The sequence below is a fragment of the Triticum aestivum genome, chromosome 7B (genome assembly GCF_018294505.1).
Source record: "Triticum aestivum cultivar Chinese Spring chromosome 7B, IWGSC CS RefSeq v2.1, whole genome shotgun sequence".
NCBI lineage: Eukaryota > Viridiplantae > Streptophyta > Magnoliopsida > Poales > Poaceae > Triticum > Triticum aestivum.
The window spans coordinates 719622596-719633721 of record NC_057813.1 but is presented as its reverse complement, the minus strand read 5'-3'; the positions used below and the strand labels follow the sequence as shown (position 1 = coordinate 719633721).

General features: G+C 45.7%; 1 protein-coding gene across 1 annotated transcript; it reads left to right on the top strand.

Annotated features, from left to right (window-relative positions):
• Positions 1-7832: 7832 nt before the first annotated feature.
• Positions 7833-10778, top strand: LOC123163091 (uncharacterized). Its single transcript, XM_044580849.1, has 2 exons — positions 7833-7991; positions 8079-10778. The coding sequence occupies exon 2, from the start codon at positions 8091-8093 to the stop codon at positions 10599-10601; it is 2511 nt and encodes an 836-aa protein (XP_044436784.1). The 5' UTR covers positions 7833-7991; positions 8079-8090; the 3' UTR covers positions 10602-10778.
• Positions 10779-11126: the final 348 nt, after the last annotated feature.

Genomic DNA, 11126 nt, shown 5'->3' with positions numbered 1-11126 from the left:
GATCTATACTTCCCATAGCATACATACCATATCATCGTGGTGCATATATTGCTATCATATCTTGTGTCACAAGTTTGTTCCCGCATATACACAATTGCTATCTTGGTTTGTGCATTGTGCAAAGTGGCCATAGAGAAAAAAAGAAATAAAGCTTTTAAGCAAAAGAGAAAGAGAGCAAAGAAGCTTGTAAGCAAGTGCCATAGCATCATACCACATTGCATATAAGATTGTCATATCCGATCATCTTGGATCATCTTGAGAGAAACACCGGGAACCATACATACATAGCATACTTGGGATAGAAGTTTATCCATTTTGCATCTTATAGGTTGTGCACAAGTGTCGTATCCGCCTATTGAGCAATCGTGCTAGCGTCTCTCTTGAGTTGTGCAACACGAGCGTTTTCCGTGGATTCCACATTTTGTGCTCATTCCTTGGTTGCACGACCCCATTTATCTATCCGTGTGTGCGTTTCCGTGTGCCTTCCATATTGCTATTGGTCTACTTGTTTCACTTGCGAATTTGTGAATCTCTTTCAACATTATTGACTCTTGCTAACATTTTGCATTAAATTTTTGTGCCACTATCCTCACCGAGCTCCACTATAAGCTTTACTTGTGTAGGTGTGAGAACCGACAAGGATTGGTACCAATAGTGCTATTTCATTGTCCGCATTTGAGTGAACTTGATTCATTGTCAACATCGGTCAAGGTACATTGGTATAAGTTCTTCTCTTTCTCCCACTCATATTTGCTCGAGTCTTGTGATGGATAGGCAAGGCATTTCCTCTCCGGTCCTCGACAACAACGACGGCGTGAACAACTACATAACCAAAGCGTCTATCTTCGATCTACAACGACAAGTGCAAGGCACACAATCAAGATTGCGAGAGCGCATCGAGAACATCTCCATCGACATTCATCACTCCGAAGCAAGGAAAAGGGACTACATCGACAACAAGCTTGCCGCACAAAAGGAGGAGCAAGATGCGAGGATGGAAGAGATTCGGGCCTTGATCAAGTCTTCTTCCACTTCATCATCCTCAAGACGACGACGTTCAAGCCACAAGTCTTCGGAGCGCGAAAAAGATGCAAGTGCAAATCGTCCTCGTCCACATCTACATGGCGACCACCATCACGTTCGTGATCAACATCGTCATGAAGGGCAAGTCACCTCCAAGCATCATGTGCACGACGACGACGAACGCCTTCGAGCTCAAGCGCGACAACGACACCATCATCATGAAGATGCTCCACAAGAGCAAATGCACAAGTACCAACACGCCAAGTCCAAGCTTCATAAGCACAAGAGAAGACCGCGAGACGACCACCACCAAGACGGTGTTACGGCTACAACAACCACTTTGGCATCTTCGCCAAGTGCTATCAAGGCATCTTCGCCTTTGGACGTACGTCATCTTCGCCTACTTCCCACGAGTACGCCTACAACGACTTCATCAAGTCCAAGGCGACCACCTACAAGAGAGGGTGACACTTCCATCTTCGGAAGCCCCCCAAGGAAGATGGCCGAGCATGGGAAATTCCCTTCGGTCATGGAGACGAGCTACGAGGTGCCACATCATATGGGCCTTCAACACCAAGACGGTGACAAGAAGGTCGAGCAAGGGCCATCCCCTTCGACCACAACTATGAGCGCGAACCTCTTCAACAACATGAAGACGGTGCCCATATTAGACTCATACTCCGAGTCAAGCTACGCGACCACGCATGGAGACATTTGCACCTACACCTCTCCGACACCCACATATGAAGAGATGCCCAAAGTGCCATGTGAGGAGAGCCACCACCACATGAGTGACATGAGTGACTCCACCATACGTGACATTGAGAGCATTTGCTATGAGAGGATGAGTGTGACCACCACTAGCCCCACACATGAGAGCATGCCGCACATCCTATGTGAGGTTGAGCGCCATTTGAGTGACTCCACCAACCATATGAGTGAGAGCACCCTTGAGGGAGTGAGTGAGCCACAACACTTAGAGAGTGAGGTAGTTGACACGACATGTGAGGCCACTATGATTTCTAACGACTTAACCTCTACTCCTAGTGTGTTTTCTTCTTTGGTTCTAGGTCTCCTACATGACGACACGCCTATCCTCGACGAGTCCATCCCTCCAATGGAAACACCGATGGCCATGGTGGACGATGATACACCCCCCACATGGTTCCATCAACATGAAGATGACAACGAAACGATCTTCAACACCTCACCTACAACACATGAGCGACGCTCCAAAGGTAACATAGGTGATGGTTCTTCTCTTGTCCCACTAGTGGACGCTCTTGACAATGATTACCCCCATGATGTTGACCCACCTATTCTCGTGCTTCATGCTAGTGAAACTTCTTCATGCCTTGACTTACCTATTTATGATGAATATGATGATGAGCATGTTGAGTTTCCTAGTTGTGATGCTATGCTCCATAGGATAACTTGTGAAAATTCTATTGGTCACATTATACTTGACAATCCATTGAACTTGTCATATGCTATGAGTGAGATCTCCCATATTGCTTCATTTCAATCTCAACATAGTAACTATGCATGCCCCATTAAGATCAATCCCATTTGCACTTATGGCATAGATGACGAGATGATGGTCATTGGCTTTTGCTTCTCTTGTGATGATATTGCCATGCTTCCTTTACATGATTTGTGCAATTCATCTACTATGCCATGCCATGATCACATTGAACCAAATATGCATTGTTTTGGATGTTGTCAATATTCTCCATGTGATGTTTCCATTAATGCTCATGAGGAGACCTCCATAGCTTCCTCATGCATATTAGGAGATTTTGATTCATCCCATCCTTTGCATGATTTCCATGATTGCTTGCACCATATGCATTCCATGAATAACAATGCTCTAGATATTTCTCGTGATGCATTACACAATTTGAGTCTCCATTATGCCATACATAATAACAAACCTATCATGATGGATGACATGTTTCTATATCACGCATCTCATTTATTTGAGCATTGGCTATTTTGTGCTAACCGACACAAGCATGTGCGCATCATGATGGATGATGTGTACATATACCATGCACACACAATTTTCTCTTTGTCTTTGTTTTGTGTAGGTACTCATGTATACTCGTCAACCTCTCAATCCCAAGAGTTGACGAAACGAGCTCTTGAGAGCAACGATGACTTGGGATCCCGTGGACAATCCTTACCACCGTTCCCTTCGCGCATAGACTATGTGCATCTCTTTTACTTGGCTCTCACACGGCTATGGGCTATCTACCACTTGTCACCTTATGCTCATTTTCCCGTCTTCACTTTGCATGTTATACTTGCTTCTATGCATTTGCCATGCAATTGTGACCCTTGCTTGCATCTACCCATGATTCACCATTATGATACTTCTATGTGTATTTGCATGCTTGGTGGAGATCCTTGTTGCTTTTGCCATGTTTATCATGTGCCCCATGCTATTGTTGATTGTTGTGTTGGGAGAGTCATGATGCCCCATTGCTATTCACATATGGTCTCTCGCCAATACATTGATGATATTTTGCTCATATCTTGCTTTCATGTTTGTGCTATGTCATGTCCATTATTCATGCCCACTATTTTCACACATGACATGCTTGCCATGATTCCTTCTAGTATGTTGCATCTTCGCACTACTAGCTTGCTTGACGTGATTGCTATGATTGCTTGCTTGGTTGCATCACCCATGTTCCACTATCACTTGCTTTCTTGGGTTGATGACATATATGCTCATGCCTCTCACTTGATTTGTCATAATCATTGCCTCTTGTCTCCATTAGTTGCATCTCTCATATCACCTTGTATTGAGTACCAACTTGCTATGCTTATTGATCTTGGAGACTTGGACACTTTACTTGTGATGCATGATTGTTTGATTGAGCCTCTTGTATTTGGTTGTTCTTACATCATAAGCCTTCATACTATGAAATGCTCCCTTGTCCATTCTTATGATGAGCATGACGCATACACTTGTTGGGTATCTTACCACACGAATGATAGGTTTTGCACTTCTGCTAACCTCATTTGTTTTTCCGAGTGTTTGTCATGTTCTTTCATTTTGAAGGATTCACAAGGCGGTACCATCACGCGGCATATTGGTTATGTGAAGGCATACAAGATGCGCAACTACATCATCCTTGTGTCACTCTTAAAGGTGAACTCCTTCTCTTTGAGCCATCCTCAATTACGCATATTGGATGGGTCACTCTTTCATTGTTGTTTCCTTCTTGTTGTCTACATGATACATCTCGTGAACGGAGGAACGACATTGGAGATTGGCTACATGGACCTTCACATTGAGGAGCGCTCGCACTTATTGGATGCACCTTCGGTCTTCCACCCATGCCTCGACATCGAGCTTTGGTACACCAACACCTCCATATTTGTTGATTGTGCTCATACATGTCATGCTTGATGGACATATCATACTCACCACAAGTTTGCACACTATGCATGGATTGACTCACATTATGATTGCCTTGTTGCATCTTGTATTACCATGTCATCCATGATATATGAGCTTGTTCACTTCCTTAGCAAATTTGTTGTGATCTTCCTTGATGGCATATTCATACATCATGATCATATTGCCCACCATCAATTGCATGATAATATTCACATATTGAGCATCTGTTGCCATATTCATGCTATTGATAAACCGTCTCACTATGACATCATTTTGCACCATGGTTGCATTGATCATATTTACAACACATTTGTGTGCACACTGATTGCATTTCCTCCCATGAATGCTTTGCATCTCATTCTAGATCATCTTGATAAGCTTCATGCGTTTTGTCACGACCAATCTTGCCGCACGGACTCATTCTTACATGATGGACACTTTGTGTGCGCTAACCATTGTATTTCCAAGTGTACTTTGTGTTTGCTCATTTTGCATGTACCACACACCGGAGACAACTTGGAGTACTTGGATTCCGCCAGGCCTTCACCTACGTCCCACTACATGTCCGTCCACGACAACCGTTTCCATGGTGATGAGGATCACGATCCAAGGTCGGATCTTTTACAAGGGGGGGGGGAGATGATGCGGAGCATCCCACGTTCATCCCCATGTACACTCCGACTACTCTCCGAGCCCCAAGAGGACATATGACGAGACCTCGAGCATACGCCATTGGACACAAGGTGAACTCGATCCTCTCTAAACCTTCACTTTCCTCACGTGAGACATGGTTGCTACTTCAAGCGCGGACCTTGTGCATACTCAGGTACACCCGAGGAGACCATGGAGAACCCAAGGAGCAAGGCCGAGCGTGCGCAGAAGCATGGAAGAGGAGAAGGAAGAAGAAAAATGGAGCAAGACAGGACTTGCCCAGATCATCCGGACACCCAGCCGGACGATCCGGACCGAGCCCGGACGATCCGAACGACCACCCGGACGATCCGGCTAACGTGCCCGAAGACACCCGAAGCTACTCGACGAAGCCGGATCATCCGGACAGTCACCCGGATCATCCGGACCCCCGACACCCGGATCATCAGGGCCACCATCCGGATCATCCGGACCCCGCCTGCGTGCGTGACTTGGGCCGAAGCCCGTGTACCCCTTCGCCCCTCACTTACCCCTTCGTGGCTTAGCACTATAAATAGACCTCCCACTCCCCACTTTGAGGGTTAGCATTGGATTAGCTCATATTTGTGAGAGAGCCTTTGCTCATCCACTTGGATACTTCTCCTCGGAGTTCAGGACCTCTTCGGAGAAGATCCCCCAAGCGGATTCAAGACCCCCATCGTGGGAAGATCCCCTCGTGGATTCAAGACCTCCGTTAGGAGATGAACTGTCCTTTGTATCCTTACCTTTGTTGATTGTGGATCATATGCATCTCTTATGTGTGTGGTGATCTAGCACTTGTGTGATCGATTCCTTGTTGGTTGAGTGATTCTCTCTCGTTTTCCCCTGTGTTTCCCGTTGTGCTTCCGCGTGTTCTTCGTGATTCCCCGTAGGATCCACTCCAAACGTGAAAGATCGACGATATAGGGTTCCACCCTACATCAGGGCCTCTCTATGTACAGTACGTAGCGTCGACCAAGCACGGACATAAGAGAGGATACTTCTCTCTATTAATTAGCTAGCTAACACAATATATTAGACACCTAAATTAACCCCCCAACCCCCCCCCCCCCTTTCAAAAAAACAAAAACCACGGCCACTGAAATGCTGACGCGTGGATGCCTTTTGGTCCCGGTTGGTGCCACCAACCGGGACCAAAGGCCCTCCTGCCTGGGCTCGGCGCACCGGCCACGTGGAGGCACATCTGTCCCGGTTCGTGTTAGAACCGGGACTAAAGGGGGGAGGCATTAGTAACGACCCTTTAGTCCCGGTTCAAGAACCCGGACTAAAGGCCCTTACGAACCGGGACAAATGCCTCCTTTTCTACTAGTGTATGCACACTTGATACAACCCGACTTCCGATGCCTTATCTTCAACTACTCATCTAAAAACCCGGCTTCCAATGGATTTATTTAATTGATCCTTTTTTTCTTTATGATTTATCGTAACAATCAACTTGCACGCCATAGAATATGGTCATTGTTATAGTTTGCCGATTGTGATGTGATCGCTTTGGGGCTTTTTTCTTTTTCCCTCGCCTATGCATAGCTTTGACTTTGCTATTTGTCGGCGTGTTTCTGTGTGCGTGCGTTCGTGTTGGCTGTGTGCATCCTAGCTATGCAGAGGCCGGATGTGTGCTTATTGTGTTTGTATCTTCTTGATGCTTCATTTTGAGTCAATAAAATCCACCCTTTATCGAAAAAAATGAATTTGCTACCGGCTATGAAAGTAAGGCATCGGAAGTCGGGTTGTAAACTCATTGGGGTCATGTCCTATCTTCAATGCTCTCATGGGTTTCAGATGGAGCTAGTACAGGTCATATCCATCATATTACAGTCCCAACAGTCCATAATCAAGTTGCCATTAGAAATAATAGGAGTACATCATATATGCACACTTGATGCAACCCGACTTCCGATGTCTTATCTTCAACTAGCCATTCAAAAACCCCGCTTCTGATGGATGTATTTAATCGATCCTTTTTTTCTTCTTCAAGATTTAGCGTAGCAATCAACTTGGTTATGGATGCACGCCATAGAATATGGAAGGACCAAGTAAATAAATCCGTAGGATCGAAGTCCTTTTCTAAAATGGAGCAAACTCATCTGTTATGTGTACATGTCCCCCATTTTCATTCTTGATTTAGCAACAAATGACAGCTTTCCCATTGTTTCTTCAATTTCTTTTTTCCGTCTGAAAACGTATTCTGCCCCTAAGTCAAGTCAAGATGAAATAAGGTGTCATTGGCAGCACGCTATTTTGTTTTTCATATAGGCTCCGCTCATAGCACAAAAAACGACGTATATTTTGACAAAAGATTTCAAGTGCATGCATGTAGGTATAGTACGCCAAAATATGCTTTGCTGTCCCCACAGCCCAATCAAGTTGCTATTAGAGATAATAGGAGTGCATAGTATATATGCACACTTGCTGCGGTTGTTGTCTTGATTTAGAAACCCGGTTTCTGATGGATGCATTTAATTTATCTTTTTTTTCCTTCTGTGATTGATCATTGCCATTAACTTGTACGCCTTAGAATATGGAATGACCAAATAAACAAAAAACATAGGGTCCATTTTTGAAATGAAGTAAACTCATCTGCCGTGTGTATGTGTCCTTCAGTCATCATTTTTGTATGTCAACTTGGTTATCGGGTTTTGGACTGGAATACGCTGGCTCACATGTACATGTACGAGATCGTAGATTTGAGACCCATGTGAGAGAGCGTTGAAAATAGATGCATACGCTCCATCCCTCCATTCGTCTTCTACCTCTCTCAAGCTTTCCCTCCCGGACCAAACCATTTTGCTGTGGTTCTGCTTTGCTACCATAAGCTAAATTATCTACCTTCATATCTGGCAGCTTATGTTAACCTGCTCAGTCACAGGTATGCATTCATACATTAACCCGCGTACTGTATATCGTGACATTTTAGTTGTGTATATGGAGATATAGTTACGCTTCTTGCTTGCAGGTTGGCGCATCAATGGATGGAGCTGTAGCGCCGTTGCCATCTTGGCTGGAACTGTGGAATGAGTGGGAGATCCAAACTGTTGTTGCTGCCAGCTTCAGTCTGCAGGTTATCCTCTTCTTCTTTGCTCGGATCCGCCGCTACAATGTATCATCTGTTCTCAGGGTCCTCCTCTGGCTGGTATATCTGCTTGCTGATGTCGTTGCAACATACGCCCTGGGGCACATGTCCTCGTCATTGTCGAAAAAATCATCCAGCGAGCACCAGCTGGTGGCGTTCTGGGCGCCGTTTCTCCTGCTGCACCTCGGCGGCCAGGACACCATCACCGCGTACGCCCTGGAGGACAATGAACTCTGGCTGCGTCACCTGCTAAACATGTTTGTGCAGGTTGCTTGTACTGCATATGTGCTCTACAAGTACATCGTTGCGGGTGGGGTGACCTTTGTCCATACCGCTATGCTTGTTTTTGCCGCCGGAGTTTTCAAGTATAGCGAGAGGATATGGGCGCTGAAGCTTGCAAGCAAGGGTGGTTCCCCTTACATAGGAAGGCGAAAGCGACGACTTCATACTTTTCGCCGGTGGATTTATCGTATTCGTCATAAGTATTTCACAAAGAAGCATGTTGACGTCCGCGCATATGAGCCTAGTGACACCCTCACAAAAAAGCCTAGTGACACCAACACCAGGAGCACATTTGCCCAAGCAATGAAAAGAGCCCGAAGAGCAAAGATGGTGCTGTCGATTCCGCATCTGAAGAGTCCGTGGGTAGAAAAAACGGTCGAAATAGAAGAAGGGGAAGAAGGAGACTGCTTCACCAAAAACAAACAATTTAGAACTGATGTATTTATTGTGATGACAGCACACGTGTTGCGCCAAGTACTTGTCAAGCCTTTAATCATAGACAGGAATGAGGCGTCCATAGATTGGGATAATCACCGCATTGCCCTACTAAAGAAGGGTCTTGCACGAGAACATCAATGGGAAAGCGACCAGAGCAAAGATGCATTGGCAAAGGAGAAGAGTCATATTGGGGAGATGTTCAAGAAAATAGAGGTGCAGCTCGCCCTGATGTACGACATGATGTACACCAAGGCAGAAGTGATCCACACAGGGTATGGCCACTGCATCCGTGCCATTTCACTTGTCTCTTGCTTCGCCACTCTTGTGGTCTTCACAAAAAGCAAGAGAGACTGGTACAGCACACCCGACATTGTTATCACTTTTGCTCTTCTGGGCGGAGCTTGTGCACTAGAGATGGCATCCATTTTGAAGGCGATTGGATCGACCTGGACATGTGCCAGCTTGAGACGCGGCAAGTGGAAGTGGCTGGCCAATGCAGTTCTTTTCGCACGTTACCACATCCTCGTGGTCAAGGATGGAAGGTGGTCCAATTCCGTCGGGCAATTTGACTTCATATCCTTCTGTGTTCACAGCAGAAAGATGGACCTCAAGGTTAGAATGGCCCGCTTGATTGGTCTCCGGGACTTGTGGCACAAAGTTCGCTGCACCAAACATGCCAAGCTTTCTCCTGCCGTGAAGGAGTTTGTATGGGGCTTGCTCCGAGGTGACAAGAGTCATATGGTACGAATTGAAGAAGTGGACATCCGGAGTGGGAACTGGGCTCGCAGGTTCAGCGGCGTCGCCCAGATCAAACAGCTTGATTGGAGCCTGAGTTATGGATTTCACAAGAGTGTGCTTATTTGGCATATAGCAACAAGCACCTTCCTCAATAACCCTGCCGTCAAATCGAAGCTGGTCGACAAGGACATGGCTGAAGCAGTGAATACTCTCTCTGATTACATGATGTACCTCCTCATCGAGCACCGTGACATTCTGCCCATCAAAGCAGCTGCTAAGGACATGTTCGAGGAAACCGGCCTCTGTTACGGTTTGCATATGGAAGGCTTGAGCAGACCTGTTTATTCTTTTGAAAAGGAGGAAGGCTTGAACAGACCTATTTTTTCTTTTGAAGAGGATTACCCCCGGCCTCTACATCAGAGCGATGCATGCCGCCATCCAGAACCTAATGTGGTTGATTCTCACCAGGTAATTCTGGACTACAATAAAGGGAGCAGGCATCTTAAGGACGAACCAGATGGTGTCCTCGCGGAACGTCTTAAGTATATAGAAGAACTATATGGTGACTTGACGCATCCCAGTTGGGATGATCACCGGGGGGACGCTGTGCTGGTGAAAGCATGCACCCTTGCTCATGCAATGCTCAACATGGAGCTGGAGTTGGGTCTCGCACACATGATGCCGATAATTGGAACAGTGTGGGTGGAGATGTTGTGCCACGCAGCAACCAATGCATCCGGGGGATTCCACGCCAGGCAGTTGAGCAATGGTGGCGAGTTTCTTACCCACATCCTGCTCCTCACTAAATATTCCTATGCTATAAACAAGAAACCAGCAAAGCCGTACATAAAACCTGATGAAGCTGTGGAAGCTAGTGCTTCTGGGAACGTCGTAATAAATGTGGATGATGGCTGCAACGATGAGATCACCGAAATCCACCCAATATAGCAGGTCAACAATCTGCAAACCTGTTCTCCTCCGAATCCATCATATGCAATTCCATTGTAATAGTATGTTATTCGTTGAATTTTGTATCCATTTCGACTCTAGCCTTACTGCGGCTGCTGAAGCATGTAACCTCATCTCTTTTGCCAATTTGTAAGTCCCACCCAAACTATTAGTATGATACTGGTTTTGATTTTCACTAGCTAGCCGCGTCATGTGTAAGGCAGTAAAAGCTCTAATGGTTATGTTTGCTTTCATTCTGCACCCGTGTAAAATTCCTTCCAAAATCAGCATCTTTATGCGGCTGTACGGAGAGTGATTAACTCTGCCTTTTCGTCGAGAACTTTGTCTAGAAATGGAGATGAATTGTTTGTTGCATGGGGATGAAACTTTGCTGGGGTTGGTTTCTGTGTGGATTGCATCACTGCTTTGTATGGTGTGTTTGGGAACTGCGCATGTTTCAACTGCAAAAGCAGTTTAACTCAGCCCGACGAAGTGATTTTTTTTTTTCTTTGTCAGTTGAACATT

What these genes read in the sequence shown, in the direction of transcription:
- LOC123163091 (XM_044580849.1), top strand. Translation starts at nt 8,091, where the DNA reads ATGGATGGAGCTGTAGCGCCGTTGCCATCTTGGCTGGAACTGTGGAAT.